Source organism: Hyaena hyaena, unplaced genomic scaffold, assembly GCF_003009895.1.
Source record: "Hyaena hyaena isolate Hyena2069 unplaced genomic scaffold, ASM300989v1 scaffold_333, whole genome shotgun sequence".
Taxonomy (NCBI): Eukaryota; Metazoa; Chordata; class Mammalia; order Carnivora; family Hyaenidae; genus Hyaena; species Hyaena hyaena.
In genome coordinates this window covers 1,547,388-1,566,741 of record NW_024080963.1, presented here as the reverse complement: position 1 = coordinate 1,566,741, position 19,354 = coordinate 1,547,388, and the positions used below count along the sequence as shown (strand labels likewise).

At 39.7% G+C, this 19,354-nt stretch overlaps 1 protein-coding gene across 2 annotated transcripts in view; it reads left to right on the top strand.

Moving 5' to 3' along the window:
• The first annotated feature begins 858 nt into the window (after positions 1-858).
• The window catches only part of NAA15 (N-alpha-acetyltransferase 15, NatA auxiliary subunit), an 81,693-nt gene continuing 63,197 nt past the window's right edge, over positions 859-19,354 (top strand). For both annotated transcript variants that reach the window (XM_039249145.1, XM_039249144.1), the window contains exon 1: positions 859-1,288. In XM_039249145.1, the coding sequence (XP_039105076.1) occupies positions 1,235-1,288 (54 nt within the window). In that variant the 5' untranslated portion in view covers positions 859-1,234. The remainder of the gene's footprint in view (positions 1,289-19,354) is intronic.

The window sequence follows — 19,354 nt, the reverse complement described above, 5'->3', positions numbered from 1 at the left end:
GGTTATTTATTTATGGTTAATTTTTTTTGTGTGAAGAGACACTTTGGCAACAGCGATATGGAAATACTTTAGGTAAGATGAACGAACTAATAATCCTCCTGCTGCCTCTCCTTCTCGGTGGAACAGGTCACATTCAGTATCCAGCCTGATCTTGCCTACTAGGGTCCTTGCCTGATATTCCGGTTTTCAAGATTTGAAGATTTCTGGTGATGGGGAGTTCAAAACAGTATTAAGCACTAGCTTTAAGCCATCTCCAGTGGAGTCAATGTCCCTGAACTCTCCATACCCCAAGGTGACTCAAACAGCCATTAACCTTATGTTGTATGGATTCAAAAACTAAATAAAACACTTTAACTTTCAGATGCTTCTTTGGCAGTACAAATATGACGCTTTGGATATGGCTATTTTCCAGGCTCACCTTAAATAATAAGCTAAATCACCGATACTCCAGCCATGCCCATTTAATTGGTAAAGCTCTTTTACTGTTTTCAGACACCATTAAGCCTCTTCTTTCCGTATCTGTAAGTCCCCCTGGGGTGAAGCCTTCTTTCCTTTCCGCCTCTGCTTAATTAGGAACTTCACGATCAAACGCAGAACTTCTTTAACACTTGCATTTTAGCACTTCAGGCTCAAAATGTGATCATACAAGCTGGGAAAGTCTACCCAGTGAATGAAAGGCCACTCTAGCAGGAAAGAACAGAAAGGCTATTTCTGAGTTGGAGGCGGCCGGAAACGCACTTAGCCGCCAAGCCCTCCGCACCTCCAACACATTCTGAGAGAAGGCATGGGCGGGACCAGCCGCGACCCTTGCGGTCTCCGCCCACCGGCCGGCCTCCAGATTTCCCAGCAAGCTCTAGGACAGAGGAGGTGGGGAAAGGAGGTCATCGCGCCTGCGTGCTAGGAGCTGTGACCCGGGTGGGAAAGCCCTCCGCGTCCGCCATTTTGGCTGCCTCTGTCGGTCTGTTCAGTTACCACGTGAACCGCCGACGGAGACCCGTGGGGGGGGGAGGCGGCGGCAGCGTTAAGTGAGAAAAGAAAAAAGACAACGAAGGGAAGAGGGTGTCGGGTTGGGCGACGCGGTGACACTTGAGGCCTGGTGGCGGCGGTGGATCGGTGCAATTAAGGCTGAAGCAGCCAGGGCACGGCGGCGGCGGCGACGGCGGCGGTGGCGGCGGTCGGACAAACAGACTGACCGAGCCGGGCGGTGGCGGGAGCAGCGGGAGGAGCCGGAACGATGCCGGCCGTGAGCCTCCCGCCCAAGGAGAACGCGCTCTTCAAGCGGATCTTGGTAAGTGTGTGACTCTGGGCAAGCAGTGGGGAGGATTTAGCCGGTACACGGGCCTGTCACCCCTAACCTCGGTCCGGCGGGCACCGAGCCACCACCGCCAGGAACCCCGCCTTCGTACTTCTAGTCAAGTCAAATGTACCCCCTCGTCTGTTCCCTGTGTTTCCCACTTCACCCCGCGCGCCCCTGGCCATGGGCTTCCTCCTGTTTCCACGCTTCGGAGGCCGTGGTTCCGGACTAGGCCCCGTTCTCCTAGCTTCCAGACTGCGGGTTTTCACCCGCCCCAAGTGAAGGGAGGACAGGCTCGGCCTTTAGCGGAGAAGCGGGCAACACAGGTGGGAGTCGCGGCCTGGGGGGTGGGGTGCGTGAATGCCGCCGGCAGATCAGGGTGGCTCCCTTGGAAGGAACAGGTGGTGCGGATGCGGCACAGCTCATTCATTGCCCAAGCGCGGCTCTCTCTCCATCGTCCGTCCCTCCCTCTTCCTCTCTAGATATTCACCTGTCCCCGCCCGGGGTCACTGAATGACCTGGAAGGAGGGAAGGAAGGAGTTCAGCAGAGGAAAGGAAGCTTTCTTAAACGACTCCCTTCTTGTAGTCAATTTCATACTTGAGTTTGCAGATTTTCTTTTTCCCGTCTTTCTGGATGGAGCTGGGAAGGGGCATTTGTATCTTAGTTTGCAAGAGGGAAACAACCCCACCCCATACCCTACTCCGGAGATGGGGCCCAGTGCGAGGCGACCGTCCAGTTGGAAGTGAAAAGTTTATGCAGTTTTAGTTCAGATGTTCTAGACGCAGATTTTCTTAGACTGAAATGTATTAACACTGATGCAGAATTTAGCAAAGACAACATAAGAGCTTATGAGATGGATCTTTTTGACGGTAGCTCGAACTCCCTTCTTATATTTCAAATGTGTGCAGTTTACTTTTTTTTTTTTTGATACCTTAAAATGCAGTTATGTTTGGAAGGACTGTTTACGTTGTAAAATATATTTTGTAGCATTGGCGCTATAATTAATACATTGTGGCATATTTTTTGTTTGGCATATAGTGTGTGGGTTGCCCCTTCATGCAGACATTTGTTTATGAAAGGATTAACTGTTTGCAGAACTTAAAACTGCATGAAAGTGTTAGCTTTTTTCCTCGAAATTTCGATTTACATCCCTTGTTTGAAAAGTAGAACTCCAGAGATCCAGTTTTCTAGAAATAGGAAGGAGTAATCCATGTTGAACTAACTTTAATTTCTTATTTTGTTTTTTTGATGTGTATTTTTGAGAGACAGAGTGTGAGGGGGGGAGGGGCAGAGAGAGCTGGAGACTTAGAATCCGAAGCAGGCCCCAGGCTCTGAGCTGTCAGCACAGAGCTGGAGGTGGGGCTCGAACTCAGTAACCGGGGCTCGAACTCAGTAACCGTGGGATCATGACCTGGGCTGAAGTTGGATGCTTAACCTACTGAGCCACCCAGGCGCCCAAACTAACTTTGATTTTACAAAAATATCCATATACCTTACAGACTTAGTTAATTCACGTTGAATTAAGTTTATCAGAAAATCATGTCCAATACCACATAACTTTTACCCTGAAAAATTCTTACCGTCATTTTTTTTTTTGTTTTACAAATAATGAGTGTAGATGGGACTATACCATAGTTTTAACAGAACAATTTACTATTAAATCTTTTAAAAGACGAACTGGTGTGTAGGTTCGACTGTAACATAGTTTTACGATAAAAATTTGTCTTAAGTCTTCCTCCTCAAACTTGTTTTTGAAAAAAGAACTCAAGAAGAAAAGTTGAGAGAATACAAGGAACACTCATAAAATCTTTACCTAAATTTAATGTGTAACATTTTGCCAGATTTGCTTTTTCTCTCTTCTCAAAGTAGGTTGCAGACATACTGTTTCATCCATAAATGCTCCAGCAAGAATTTTTTGAAAATAAGGACATTGCCCTGTATAACCATAGTATTATTAACAACCTTTCCCTAATACTTTGGAATGTACAGTTTGTATTCAGATTATCCTAGTTGGTAGGGTAGCAGTTTTTAAAAAAAAAATTTTTAAATTTTGAGGTAACTATATTCACATGTAGTTGAAGGACTAATACAGAGATCCCTTGTTACCAGTTTTACCCAGTTTTCCCAGTGCTAATGCCTTATAAAACTGTAGTTCAATATGATAACATTGATACACTGTACGAGTCTTACTCAGATTTCTCCAGTTTACTTGTACTAATTTGTGTGTTGTATTTAGTTCCGTGCAGTGTTATCACAAGTGTAATTACATAACCACCACTACAGTCAATATGCAGAACAGTTTATCAGCACAAGGATCCTTCTGTTGTCCTTCAAGAACCACACCCTCTTCCTCCTTCCATCCCATTCACTCCCAAAGTCTGCAACCACTACTATTCTATTCTCTATTTCTATAGTTTTGTCATTTCGATAACACTTACTGAAAAGAATCATACAGTATTTATAACTTTTTAGGATTGGCCTTTTTTTTTTAATGCAACATAATGAATTGAGATTCATCCAAGTTGTTGGATGTATTAATACTAGATTGTTCCTTTTTATTGAGTAGAATTCTGTGATTTTTAAAAAAAAATTTAATGTTTTTATTTATTTCTGAGAGAGACAGCGTGAGCAGGGGAGGGTCAGAGAGAGGGAGACACAGAATCCGAAACATGGTCCAGGCTCTGAGCTAGCTGTCAACAGAGAGCTGGACGCGGGGCTTGAACCCATGAACCGTGAGATCATGACCTGGCCTGTAGTAGGATGATTAACCGACTCAGCCACCCAAGTGCCCCAGAATTCTGTGATTATAGATGTACCATAGTTTAACCATTCATAAAATAGCAGTTTCTGATTAAGCATTTTACACAGTTTTTTTTTTTTTTTTTCCTGGTTGGGATAGGGCAAAACCTTTAAGTTCATTGCTAAAATCAAAGTACTAAAGGCTTTATTGTGATAAGGTATATGCAGAAGAAATGTGAAAATTACTAAAGAAAAGGTGAGATAATGTCCTTATTTATTACATTAGGAATGAAAAAAATATTACTAACCATAAGTATAGTTAGTATTCACTCTTTGAAAATAGCTTTTGCTTCCTTGGTTTTTATGGTGTGTTAGCTCTTGCTTTTAAGCTCCCCTCTGCCCCCACCACCCTCCAGTCCAAAAAGTTGGGCATACTCTAATGCCTATAATAAGTGTTGCTAGGTTAGTAACTGTTCAGTCATTCCCACAGTATTCCGTCTTTTAGCTGCTGCTTTGTTAGTTGTGCCATACTTGCTTTTAGAAAGTTTCTGTAAGAAATGAAGTTAGTTTACTATTTTTAAAAATTTGAAACCTCAATTTCAAAATAATGAAGTATTCTTTTGCCTCAGTTTTTCAAAGGAAATTTCTTTTACACATCAGTTTGCAAAAAGTTACTGTAATGGATTTGCCTGGCTTGTTCTAATTTAGTCGACACCTAAAATTCAGTTTTGTTGCATATTGGGCCCCTTTTTTTTTTCATATATTAACAGTTTTCTGCTAGAGAGTTGTCATTAGTTGGTCAGTGTCTGTAAAATGTGTCTTGTCTATAATTTGTCTAGAGAAAGGGCAGGGAGTGAAGTTATTGGGACCTATATTATGTTGGAATTTAGTTTATTTTTTAAAATTTATTTATTTAGAGAGAGTGCACACAGGAGAGAGAGACAGAGACAGACCCAAACCCAAGCAGGCTCCATGCTATGCTCAGTGTGGAGCCTGACTCAGTTCTCAGGGCTTGATCTCACTCTGATCATGATCTGAGCTGAAACCAAGTCAGATGCTCAACTGAGCCACCCAAAGTGATCCTGTAAGAGGTTACTTTAAAGAAGAGTTATTTGCCTACCAGAAGTATTTTTTATGTGTGAATTTTTTGTTGTTGTAATTATACACTATATTGGCAATCTGGAAAACATGAAAGTCATTAAAAAATTATGACTTTGCCTACTCCTGATGCTGTTTATCTAAATAGTTTGGGTTTATTACCAGATCTTTACACCACTCTTTTAGGATCTAGGTTAAAAGTAGGAAAAATGGGGTTGCCAAGGTGGAATGAAATCCACACGTTTTTATTTTTATTATTCTTTTAAATATTTATTTATTTTTGGGATAGCGCAAGTGAGGGAAGGGCAGAGAGGAGACAGGATCTGAAGTGGGCTCTGTGCTGACAGCCTGACAGCAGTGAGCCTGATGTGGGTCTCGAACTCACAAACCATGAGATCACGATCCGAACTGAAGTCTGACGCTCATCCGACTGAGCCATGAAGGTGCCCCTACACCTTTTTAGATTTTAGGGGACAAGTTGGATATACCCTAATGCCTTGCAACCTAGTGTTGCCAAGTTGGCAACTGTTGCTGCTGCTTTCCTCTCTTCAGAAGTTAATGTGAGGTATAAGGCAAAAAACCTAAATTGGGAGTACTTAAAATATTGTACATCTTAATCTATTTTTGGATTTTGCCTGAGTGATTTATGTTGTTAGATAAAAGTCTAGAGAACAGAATTTTTTCTTTCCTTGAAAACTGGTAAGAGAAGTCAGTATAGCATGGTGATAGTATTTGTGATTTACTGAAAACTTACCATTTGTACTGCACAATTGAACTTTGTGTGATGATGGAAATGTCCTCTATCTGCTCTGTCCAATATGATGGCCATTAGCCACATGTGGCTATTGTACACTTGAAATATGGTTAGTGCAATTGAGGAACCGAAATTTTAAATGTAATTAACTTAAGTTTAAATTCAAATAGCCATATGTGGTGGTGTATGGTTACTATTTCGGACAGTGCATTATGTGGATCCTTCTTTATTCTCAAAACTTCTCAAGGTGGATAGATTTTTATTAAGGAAGTGGACTGAGATTAACAGTTTAGTGTTAGATTCAAGAATGTGTTTTTTTTATTTGTTAGCTTAGGGTTTTTATACCATAACTGTCTACTGTTTATCTGTTGGGGCTTGGGGGGGTGTGTAGGAGAGGGAGTTTGTTAATAAAGGTTTTGTAGTAATTGTCATAAGTGGCTAGATGTATTGTAGGTACCCACACTTCATAGGAAAATTCTTTCATATGATTTATTGCCTTTAGAAAAAGTGCTCTTTTTTGTAAGTTAATGATACTTAGATTGGATTTAGTTGCAGACAAAATTAAGATTAGGAATTAAATAAATTTTCATACCTACATGGAAGGCCAGTTGAGTTAAATTTCTGTGTAACAATTCTAGTTTTGCAACTGAATGTGGACTGTAACATTGAAATTGGTTTTAATATGTTTTTGCCTCTACTGAATGTGTTCAGAATGAAAAAACGCCAAAGAAATGGAAACAAAGTTTTACCTGCTAAGAAGTTCTTTTTCTTTTTTACACTGTAGGAAAATGTTTAAACTGGAATAAATTTCCCCTTGAAAGTGTGCTAGAAAAGGAAATGCACTTTTGCTATAATGTAAATATAGTATAGTCTTATAAAAGACACAAAATATTTTTAAAAGGTCTAAAAATCTTAGGAGAAAAAAACTTTTGATAATGTAGCAAATTCAGTGCTTTGTCTTCCTTTATATTTCTGCCCTAAATCCTTTCTGGAATAGAATATAGTATGAATGAACAGATAAAGATATGTTTTTATTTAAGTTAACAAAGCATATATTTTTTAAATGGTCTGTTGTGTTAGAAACCTGAAGTGTCCCAAAAGTGATTTTGGGGGAAAAAACTTAAGAAAGTGGGCTAAAGTACTTGTTTGTACAGATCATTTGGAGAATAGAGTACTCAGGTTTGAAACAAAAAAAGATTTGGGGCACCTCTGGCAGCCGTTCAGGTGGCTCAGTTCCTGAAGAGAGCTCTGAGTTGGGCTCTTTGCTGACAGTGTGGAGCCTGCTTAGGATTCTCTCCCTCTATCTCTGCCTCTCACCTGTGCTCTTTCCTCCCCCCTCAAAATAAATAAACTTGAAGAAAAAAAAAAAAGCATTGACCACGGTTTAATTTTTAATAGTAGTAGACAGGTCTACATGTTCAGAAAAACATACAAAAGCTTACTTAACAGGGAATTGAATGTTTGATTCTGTGGGTATTTCAAAGGCTTGCAGTCCTGGCTCTTTACTGAGGATTACAATAACTGAATTATTTGATGATAGTAGAATTGCTGTGCTGACTGTTACTTTGAAGTACTGGTTAAAAGACAAGTTTCCACAGAGGCAGACATGGTACCCTGTGTGGTTGGAGGACTGGAGAACTGCTGGCCAACCTGTGTTAGCTGAAAAGATTTCTGTTTAGTGTGCATTATTTCCTTTAATATTTGTGCTTCTCACAATGTAGATCTCACAGAGCATTGATTCAAATATATCTTCTTTGTTCATAAAAGTGTTTTTGGATATAAAAAGCCAGGTTATATAAGGGCTCATATGCAAAGGACTGTTTGTTCAGAATTTTCTTCTCCATATACCTGCATGGCACAATTCTTTTCTTAGAATTCTTTTCAGATGTTCTCTACATATTGTATAGAGGCCTTCCATAACGAGAAGTCCTTCTCACCACTGTCTTATTGTCTTCCTTCCTTCTCTCTATATCACTTCCTCACCTATGACATAGGTGCAAGTATTTTGTTCTATCGTTTTTGTGTTTATTTATTTTGAGAAAGTGGGGGAGGGGTAGAGAGAGAGAATCCCAAGCAGGCTTCACCCTGTCAGTGCAGAGCCCAATGTGGGGCTTGAACTCACAAACTATGAGATCATGGCCTGAGCCGAAATCAAGAGTCAGACACTTAACCAACTGAGCCACCCAGGCATTCCTGTCACGTATGTCTTCTATAATTAAAAGTAGGCTTTAGGTTGATAGGGACTTTTTTCTGTTAATTACCATACCCCCATTTGTTTGAGTAATGTATTGTAAAATAGACATTGAATTAGTATTTGTTGCACAAAACGAGTGTTAAAACAGTGACAAGAGAAACCTCTTTGTATTGTGTTCTTACATAAAGATTTTTGAGAAAGGGAGTTACTGGGCCTTGGCATTGTAGAATACATTGTTACCTGAGGTAATGGTAGGATAACAGGCAGAACCTGTATTACCCGGTAAGACCTTAGAAGATTCATTTACGAATGAATCATACTATTAGTTTGTTTACATGTCCTTTCCCCAGTCACAGAAACATAATAAGAGGAAATTTTATTGTGTCTGTTTTGCCTGTTTTAGTATTGGAGGAAAAATGGTATCTGGATTAAATGAGGGTATTTGTCGTGAGGAGCCTGCTGTATCCAGATAGTAAGGCTCAGTTATCTGTAGTTTCATAAAGCTCTACAACTGATTCCAACACAGATTTGGGGCCGAGGACCAGTGCATATGATATTATAAAACAGGGATATAAAATGTTAGAAGGAAAAATTTTGTAGTTTAGAATTGCTTTGTGTTTTTGAGAAAATGTAAAGATCAGGTTGAATTTTTGTAATTGCAAAGGTATGTGGGAAGCTGGTGTGGCAGAGCAAGCCACATAAGTAATCATTGAGCCTAGGCAACCATCAGTATTCACATCTAAATACAACTTTGTTGTCTATTTATAGGTAGTAGCCCTATTGAAGAGAGGAAAACTTAAGATTCGGAGTGAAAAATAGTTCTGAAAAAAAATTTAGTTGCCAGTGCTGATGGTAAGAAAGCAACTGAAGGGGTTTAAACGAGTGAGGTTTTGAATATAAATATTAGGGTTTAGAGAGGAGGGAATTTTATGCTGTGATTGTAGTCTTGACTTTTGAGAATTTCTCTGGAATGTCAGATTTACACCTAACTTCTAAGCTGTTTTACTGTGCATGCCTTACAAACTTGTAACTTTCAAAAAACTATTTTAACTTGTTGCATATGATTTTTCCATCTTAGGTAAGATAGGAATTATATTGTTTACTACTTAATTTGGAATTAAAATAATCCCTTAATATTTTAATTTAACAATAGCAGTCTTTTTGGGCTATTTAAAAGAAAATAAAAATTGTAGTATAGAAATAAATGATGGAGAGGTTAATGTTTTTGTTACCTGATATGCTGTATTCCACTGAAAATTTCCTTGGTTAGTGTAATAGGAACACATTTTCAGTTGAGATAATTTGAAATTTCTACCAAAGCCCACTGAGGAAATTGTAATATCATAATCTTATTTTAAGCCAGTGATTTTTTTTTTTTTTTTTTTTGAAGTAAGCTCTAGGTCCAACTTGGGGCTTGAACTCAACGACTCTGAGATCAAGACTCACATGCTCTACCCAATGAGTCAGCGAGGGTCCCCTAGCCAGTGATACTTTTAATCTTAAGGATTCCATTTGAGGGGCACCTTGATGGCTCAGTAGGTTGAGCATCCAACTCTTCGGCTCTGGTTCCGTTTGTGGGGCCCTGAAGGGCTCCCTGCAGGCCTGCAGGCTGTCAGCGGGAGCCTGCTTGGGATTCTCTCTCTCCTTCACTCTCTGCCCCTCCCTGTTCTCTCTCTCAAAATAAAAAAAGATTCCATTTGATTTTGTCATGTAGGAGATTATTTAAACATGCCTGTGTGTTGTCTGTAAGAGCTGTTTTATCTAGACATTATGTATAGAAGGAGAAATGAAAGTTTTCTTTGAAAGTGTAGACCTAGAGAAAAGTTTTCTCTTCTTTTTTTTTTTTTTTTAACTTTTTAAAAATGTTTTATTTATTTCTGAGAGAGACAGCGTGAACAGGGGAGGGTCAGATAGAGAGGGAGACACAGATCTGAAACAGGCTCCAGGCTCTGAGCTGTCAGCACAGAGCCTGATGTGGGGCTCAAACCCATGAACCGAGATCATGACCTGAGCCGAAGTTGGAAGGCTTAACCCACTGAGCCACCCAGGCGCCCACGAGAAAAGTTTTTAAGGTTGGTTGTTCCAGTTAAAAAAAATTTTTTTTCCCCTATAATGGCTTCCATTTAATATGGTACTTTTTATTTTTCAGAGGGATCTCATTGTAGATTTACAAGGTCATCTTTGATTATCAGTGCTTTGGAACTGAGTCAGAATTGTTAAGAAGAAAGGAAATGAAGTAAACTAGCATTATTGAATTTTTTTTAATTTTACAGAGTGTGCACAAGAGCAAGCACAGGCATGAGCAGGAGAGAGAGGCAGAGGGAGAGAGAGAGAATCCCAAGCAGGCCCTGTGCCCAGCATGGAACCAAACGTAGGGCTGGATCCAATAACCCTGGGACCATGACTTGAGCTGAAATCAAGAGTTGGACACTCAGCCAACTGAGCCGCCTAGGCACCCCTATTGAATATGTTTTGAACCACATTTTATGCTAGGCTTTTCTTAAAATTAGTTGATCTAAACGTTACAGCTCTCTGAGGAAATTGTAGTAAGTATAGACAATACTTATGATTACGTATCAAAAGTAGATTTCTGATTGCTTTAATACAGTTATTTGCTGTATCAGGACAAATGGGTTCCTAAAAGTCGCTGCACTGTGCAAAATCATGCAGTAAAAAACACAAGGCTTATGGAAAAAAAATGGGGTTAAGCACAACACTCAAATTTCTTTAGTGAAGGGGTGCCTGGGTGGCTCAGTTAGTTGGGCATCCAACTTTTGGTTTCGGCTCTGGTCTTGATCTCATGGTTTGTGAGATCGAGCTCCATCCTGGGCTCTGCCTCTCTCTCTGCCTCCCCCCTCAAAAATAAATAATAAACTTAAAAAAATTTTTTCATTAGTGAAAAAAGCAAAGGTAATAAATGAATTAAAATGATAGCACAATTTTTATATGTTAAATAGTTAACAGGTACATAAATAATATAGTGTAATTACAGCCCTTTATCTTGGAAAAGACCAGAAGTTTGTTTTTTGTAAGTGAGTATCAGGATTCCAGGGGTACCTGGGTGGTTCAGTCAGTTAAGCTTCCAATTCTTGGTTTCAGCTCAGGTCATGATGTCCATGTTTGTGAGTTAAAGCCAGCACTGTGAATGTGGAGCCTGCTTGGGATTCTCTCTCTCTCCTTCTTCTTCCTCACTTTGTCTCTCTGCCCCTCCCCTGCTCACTGGCTCTCAGAATAAATCAGTAAACTTAAAAAAAATTGTAAAAAGGATTGCAGTTTATGAATTGTTTTGAAGTAAACGAAGGAAAGTTGCAATCCTAGAAAAAGTTGTAACACTAGGTATAGATGGCTATGGGTCAGAACAGCCAGCATGTTTGAGGTGTCTGTCTGTCCTGTACATGCCTCTGTGGCTTGTTTCAGCTGGGTGCAGTTTTCTTTGTTCACCATTCTTCTGGTAGACAAAATCCCACGGAAACAGTTATGAAATCTGAAATGTAGTATGTTCAAAATATACTCTAATATGTTAGTCATTTTGTAACAAACATGTATTTTCACAGCAAGCATTATAGCAGAACTGACTGTACATCATCTAACAGTGCTACAGTGATCACATAGCGTAGGTTTGGGTAACTTCCTTCACTCTTACATGTGACTATTTGCTAAGCTAGAACTTCTTGCATTTAGTATCTGAGCTAGTGTCACATTTGCCACGCTAGTTGCCGCCAAGAAGAGAAATTTGTTTCAGTATTTTCTTTGTTAAGCAGGTTTGTTTCAGATTATCAAAAGTTTCAGGTTAGTTCATTTTATTTTTAAAAAGTGTTTACAGTAAGACCTTGGTTTGCAAGCATAATTCATTCAGGAAACATGCTTGTAATCTAAGACCCTTGTATATCAAAGTGAATTTCCCCATAAGAAATAATGAAAACTCTGATGATTTGTTCCACAACCCAAAAATATTCACATAAAAATTTGTTATGATCCTGTAATATATAAAATAATAAAGAAAATACAAAAGAAAAAGAAAAATAAACAAATTAACCTGCACTTACTTTTGAAAACCTTTGTGCCTGGTGTATGAGGGAGACAAGAGAAAAGAGGGTTATCGTATAGGACAACTATTTTGCTGCTATCACTAATGGAATCACTGCTATCTATTGGCTCAATGAAATCTTTTTCTGCATCGGGGCCATTGTATATGCCCACACATGTTGATGACAATACAGCATTAATAAACTCTGTCATATACTGTTATAATGTGTTTATTTTTTATTTTTTTGTTTTTTTAATATTTTTATTTCTAGGAAAGAGAGAGAGAGACAGCGTGAGCAGGGGAGGGTCAGAGAGAGAGGGAGTCACAGACTGAAACAGGCTCCAGGCTCTGAGCTGGCAGTCAGCACAGAGCCCGACACGAGGCTCGAACCCGCGAACCGCGAGATCATGACCCAAGCGAAAGTCGGACGCTTAACCGACTAAGCCACCCAGGCACCCCTGTTATAATGTGTTTAATGTAACTGGCAATAAAGCAGCAGAGGAAAGGGTCTCTATCGGCAGGCAGTCTGACCTAGAATGAAGCAAAGCATTCCCAAGCTTACTCTTGTATGGAAGAGCAAAGGACTGTCCATAGGTGCTTTGACGTGACAAAAACTACACTAATGCCAGTTGTGGGCACCTTCAAACAAAATCATTGATTTCTGCGAAACACTGTGGCCTGAGACCAAGCATCCAAGCATGGGAGACGATCACCCACAATCCTGTGCGCGAGTGTGAGGGAGAGGGAGAGGGAGGGAGGGAGGAGGGAGAGAGAAAGAAAGCCATTGGTTCAGTTGTGATCATATGATGTTTGGTGTCATGTACTAGTATTGCAAGATGTTACTCATTTATCCAGTTAAAATTTATTAGATATGTTTGCTGTCTTGCAGAATACTCACCGAACAAGTTACTCTCAATCTAAGGTTTTACTGTATTTATTTAATTTGAGAGAACGAGTTGCAGGCATGAATGGGGGAGGGGCAGAGAGAGGGAGACAGAGAATCCCAAGCAGGCTATGTGCTGTCAGTGCCCAGCGGAATGAGGGGCTCCATCTCACTAACTGTAAGTTCATGACCTGAGTCAAAATCAAGAGTTGGATGCCTAACCACCGAGAAGCTCCAGGCTAATTCATTTTAAAGATTTTTCGACAAGGGAGATGATATTTTTATTTATTAAACATATTTTTATGTTTATTTTTGAGAGACACACACACACACACACACACACACACACACACACACACAGCTTGAGCGGGGGAAGGGCAGATAGGGAGACAGAATCCAAAGCAAGCTCTGGGCTCTGAGCTGTCAGCAGAGCCTCACACAGGGTCTTGTACTTGAGAACTGCAAGATCATGACCTGAGATGAAGTCAGAAGCTCAACTGACTTGAGACACTGAGGCACTCCAGGAAGACAGTATTTTAAAAACAGGAAATAAAACATTACACATTTTTTTCAATTTGTGTGCATTAAAAAAATTTTTTTAATGTGTATTTATTTTTGAGAAAGAGGGAGAAAGACGGAAGGGACAGAGAGAGGGAGACACAGAATCTGCAGCAGGCTCCAGGCTCTGAGCTGTCAGCACAGAGCCTGACATGAGTCTCAAACCCATGACCTGAGCCAAAGTGGGATGCTCAACCAATCGAGCCACCCAGGCACCCATTCACTTTGTGTTTGAAACAATTTTGATATTCAATGGAGGGAGCTTGATATGGAAAGAATAATAGAAAGATTCTGGGTTTGAATCCTGGCTCTGCTCTGTTTTATTCCTTACCTTTCTTAAGTCTCAGTTTGCAAATCTGAGTAAAAGAGAACAGTACTTTTCTGACATCTCACTGGTCAGATGGTAAGATGTGTATGAAAGTACCTGGCAGACAGTAAAGCATGTGAAGCATGTGAGTTAGTACTTGTTTTGTTGTAGGTTTAGTCTATTAAGAACTTCAATTTTTTCATTGATTTCATCTTTGTTTTATGTTACCCTTTTTAAAATTGTTAATGTTTTATTTATTTCTGAGAGAGAGACAGCATGAGCAGGGGAGGGTCAGCGAGAGAGAAGGAGATACAGAATCTGAAACAGGCTCCAGGCTCCGAGCTAGCTGTCAGCACAGAGCCCGACTGAACCCATGAACTGTGAGATCATGACCTGAGCCGAAGAGGCACCCCATGTTTCATGTTAACCTTATCATGTGTCTTATAAACTGGTATTTTTATTTTGTTTTGTGTATTCTTTTGATATTTAGGAAGTTATATATTTTTGTTCTAGTCAGTTACCTTTATGCCTTTGAATATTCCCATTGTCCTTTTTTTGTCTTATTTAGGCTTCTGCTGTTTGATTTGTTAGCTTTATTTTTTTAAATGTTTATGTATTTTTGAGAGAGTGAGCATGAGTGGGGAAGGGCGGAGAGATATGAAGCTGGCTATGCACTGACAACATCAAAACTGATGTGGGGCTCGAACCTGTAGACCACAAGATCATGACCTCAGTTGAAGTTGGATGCTCAACCGAGCCACCCAGGAGCCACTGATTTGTTAGCTTTAATTAAATCCATTGAGGGGTGCCTGGCTGGCTAAGTTAGTAAAGTGTGTGATTCTTTAAAAATTTTTTTTATAAATCTTTATTTTTGAGAGATAGACCGAGCACAAGCTGGGGAGGGGCAGAGAGAGAGGGAGACAGAATCCGAAGCAGGCTCCAGGCTTTCAGCACAGAGCCTGACATGGGGCTTGAACTCACGAACTGTTAGATCATGACTTGAGCTGAAGGCGGACGCTTAACCATCTGAGGCACCCAGGCGCCCTTTAAGCATGTGATTCTTGATCTCAGGGTTCTACGTTCAAGCCCCTTGTTGAGTGTAGAGATGACTTAAAAATAAAATCTTAAAAAAAAAAAAGTAAATAGGACTTGAAAAAAAAAATTCTTTGAGTCTTATTTTCTTATGTGTGAGACAGTGAATGAGCTTATTCTACTTTACTTTTTTTCCCGTCTCTTTTTCCTTTGATATTTTAAAGTTACTTATACTTGGTGAGAGTGTGTCATTTTATGTACTATTCTTCCACCCTCATCAATACCTTTGTTTTAGATTTAGTTGTATAATTAAATATAGTTTATATTCACCATATTCACCAACAGACCTTTAGATGAAGTTTTCTCAATCATCTGTTGATTGGATGAAGCTTAATGTATGATGGAGAGTTCTGAGCAGTGCTTGTGGAAATCTCTTTAAGTTCTTATGTGGTTAAACTGTTTTTCTATAGCATTGATATTTGAAGGACAGTTTGACTGGATTTAAATTCTTTGGCACATATCTTCATAGGTTTTTTTGAAAATAATCGCCCTGCTTTTGTCTTGCTTGTATGTTGCTGATACTACTGTGATTTCTTTGTAGATGATTTAATCTTTCTCTTTGGAGATCTGAGGGGTTTTTCTGTATCTTTAAAACTGAAGCGTTTTACTTGGATTGTATCTCTGCATCAACTCTTCTGGATAAATTTTCCCTGGTACATGGTTTCAGGTTGGGAGAGCACAAGTAGCAGAGGGGCAGAAAGAGAGGGCCAGAGGATTTGAAGCAGATTCTGTGCTGACAGGCTGACAGCAGTGAGACATGATGTGGGGCTCGAAATCACTAACTGCCAGATCATGACCTTGAGCTGGAGTCAGACACCTAACTGACTGAGCCACCTAGGTACCCCTAGACTATATATCTTGAAGTTTAGTTACTGAGATGTGGTTGTGTTTTTCTTGTTTCTTTAGTTCAGTGTGTATCTGTTTTATATTTTCCTATTGTTTGTTCATTATTTAAAATTTTGAACATCTGTTTGAGGTGTTCTTTTATATTTTCATCTGGCACTTAATTATGCCATAAAGGTATAGTATTATTTATTTTTAATTTGCCATGGAGTCTTGTATTGCATGTTTCCTTTTTTTTTTTTTTTAAATCACTAGGCTTTTTGGTGTGTTTTCATCTGCCACAAGGTTTTTTTTACTTTTTTCATTCTGTATTAGTAACTTGCTATAAGTGCCAGGTTCTTTTTTCTGTTCAGGTTATTTGTGATTGATTTTACTAGACTAAAAGTATACACAGTTTTACTTTTGGAGTGAGGTTTGTGTGTGACTTCCTCAATCTCTTAGTTTAAGAGCACCCTCTTTTGTTGCTACAGAGAATTGTTTCTTTAAATAAATGTGTCTCTCCCTCACCCTTTCCAATTGTTCTATCAGTATTTTAGTAGGGTCCTCATCTTCAGTGGCTTCCTTATCAAGCCTTCAAATGTCAATTCTTTCTAAGGTGGCTCCTTCTTGAAAGCCATGCCTTGCTTAAACTGCTACATTTGGTCCTTTCTTATTTAATTTTAATTTAAGTTTTAAGTCCAGTTAGTTAAAATACAATGTAAGTTAGTTAGTTTTGGTTTTCACTTCCATACATCACCCGGAGCTCATCACAGCAAGTGCACTTTTTAATCCCCACCAGGTGTTTAGCCCATCTCCCCACTCACCTCCTTCTGGTAACCACCAGTTTGTTCTCTGTAGTTAAGACTGTTTCTTGGTTTGCCTCTCTCTCTCCCCCTCTCTTTTTCTCTCCTTTGTTTTGTTTCTTAAATTTCACATATGAGTGAAATCATATGGTATTTGTCTTTTTCTTACTGACTTATTTCGCTTAGCATGATACTCTCTAGTTCTCAGGGGCTCCTGGATTGCTCGCTCAGTCGGTAGGCTGATTGACTTCGGCTCAGGTCATGATCTCAGTTTGTGAGTTTGAGCTGGGTTTCAGGTGAGCTTGTGCCCCTCGTCGGATTAGTATGAGATCCTTCTCTCTCTCTCTCTCTCTCTCTCTCTCTCTCTCTCTGTGTGTCCCTCGTGGGATTCTCCCTCTTTCTCTCTCTGCCCCTTGCTCACTTGTTCCCCACCTTCTCTCTACAGAAAAAAAAATACTCTAGCTCTATCCATGTTGTTGCAAATGGCAAGATTTCATTCTTTGTTGATAACTGAGTAATATTGTATTGTGTATATATACCACATATTCTTTATGCACTCATCATCAATCGATGGGTACGTGGGCTGTTTCCATAATTTGGCTCTCAATAGATATACTTCATCAGGGTGCATGTAGCCCTTTGAATTAGTATTTTTGTGTTCTTTGGGTAAATGCCTAGTACTGCAATTGTTGGATTGTAGGGTGGTTCTATTTTTAACTTTTTTTTTGTTTTTTAAGATTCTGTTTTAAGTAATTCTATACCCAATGTGGGGCTCGAATCCACAACCCCAAGATCAAGAGTCTCATGCTCTACCAACTGAGCCAGCCAGGCACCCCTGGTTTTTTTTGTTTCTTTTTTTTGAGGAAACTCCATATTGTGTTCCACAGTGGCTGCACCAGTTTGCATTCCTACCGTAAGTGCAAAAGCGTTTCTCTTTCTCCACACCTTTGCCAGCACCTGTTGTTTCTTGGTGCTGTTGGTTTTAGCTGATCTGACTGTTGTGAGGTGATATCTCATTGTAGTTTTATTTTGCATTTCCCTGATGGTGATGATGAGCATCTTTTTATGTGTCTGTTGGCCATATGTATTGTCTTTGGAAAAATGTTCATTTCTTCTGCCCATTTTTTAATTGGATTATTTGCGTTTTGCATGTTGAGTTTTTAAGTTCTTTATATACTTTGGATACTAACCCTTTATCGGATATGTCAATTCCAAATATCTTCCCCCATTCAGTAGTTTGCCTTTTAGTTTTGTTCATGTTTCCTTTGCTGTGCAGAAGCTTTTTATTTTGATGTAATCCCAGTAGTTTATTTTTGCCTTTGTTTCCCTTGTCTCAGACAGACATATCTAGAAGTTGATACTGCCAATATCAAAGAAGTTACTACCTGTGTTCTCTGCTGGGATTTTTATGATTTCAGGTCTCAAATTTAGGTCTTTAATCCATTTTGAATTGACTTTTGTGTATGGTGTAAGCAAGTGGTACATTTTCATTCTTTTGCATGTTGCTCTCCATTTTTCCCAACACCATTTGTTGAAGAGATAGTCTTTTTTAAAAAAATTTTTTTTTATGTTTGTTTGTTTTTTTTTTTTATTTCTAGGAGAGAGAGAGAGACAGCGTGAGCAGGGGAGGGTCACAGAGAGAGGGAGTCACAGACTCTGAAACAGGCTCCAGGCTCTGAGCTGGCAGTCAGCACAGAGCCCGATGCGGGGCTCGAACCCACAAACCGCGAGATCATGACCTAAGCGAAAGTCAGACGCTTAACCGACTAAGCCACCCAGGCGCCCCTTCGAAGAGATGGTCTTAACAGACTTTTTCAAGCCTCTTCTTTTGACTCCCAGTAGCCATTGCTCTTCATCCATCATGTCTCTAACTACTTCCTTTCAGGATGGAGCCGTCTTCTGAGGGTGAATCCTAGTTAATACTAATTTAGACCCTGTTGTATTGATCTTTTCGACAGTTCCCATTGGAGCTTCTGGTATCGGATGTTTATGCACTTCTATGAAAATTGGAATTTTTTAGTTGTTTTGTCGTCTTTTAATGCTGACTTTGGGTGATTTTGTTTGCTGTCTTTCTTCGCTTGTATGGTTTTTATGAGGATTTGTGGAGTGTTTAGAAATTAGAGGGCAGATATCCTATAAAGAGTTAATTTTTGGGGGCGCCTTGGTGGCTCAGTTGGTTAAGCGTCCAACTTTAGCTCAGGTCATGACCTCACAGTTCGTGGGTCCGAGCCCCGTGTCGGGCTCTGTGCTGACTGCCAGCTCAGAACCTGGAGCCTGTTTCAGATTCTGTGTCTCCCTCTCTCGGACCCTCCCCTGCTCATGCTGTCTCTCTTGTCTCTCTCAGGAATAAATAAAACAAAAAAAAATTTTTTTTAAAGAGTTAATTTTTGGTTTTATGTGCAAAGCTTGGCAATAATGGTGCTTTTTCAACTTTTTTTTCTCAAGTGACATAATTTAATGCGGGGGGGAAAAAGATAAAAACACATTTTACAGTACATTAACAGTGGTGTAGTATCCAGAAAGTAGATGGTGATGGTCACATTGAATTCTGCTGCTAGTGAGATCATATCTAATTTTAACTTGTGGGTCCAAGAGATATGGACCAATGGCTCTCTTCAGTTGATATGCCCCAAGAATATTGGTGTAAAATTCCCACGGACCTTTCTTTGTTTTATTCTGAGACTATGTACTTGTTATTTTATTTATTTAAAAAAGAATTTTTTTATAGTTTATTTTTGAGACAGACAGAGCATGAGTGGGGGAGGGGCAGAGAGAGAGGGAG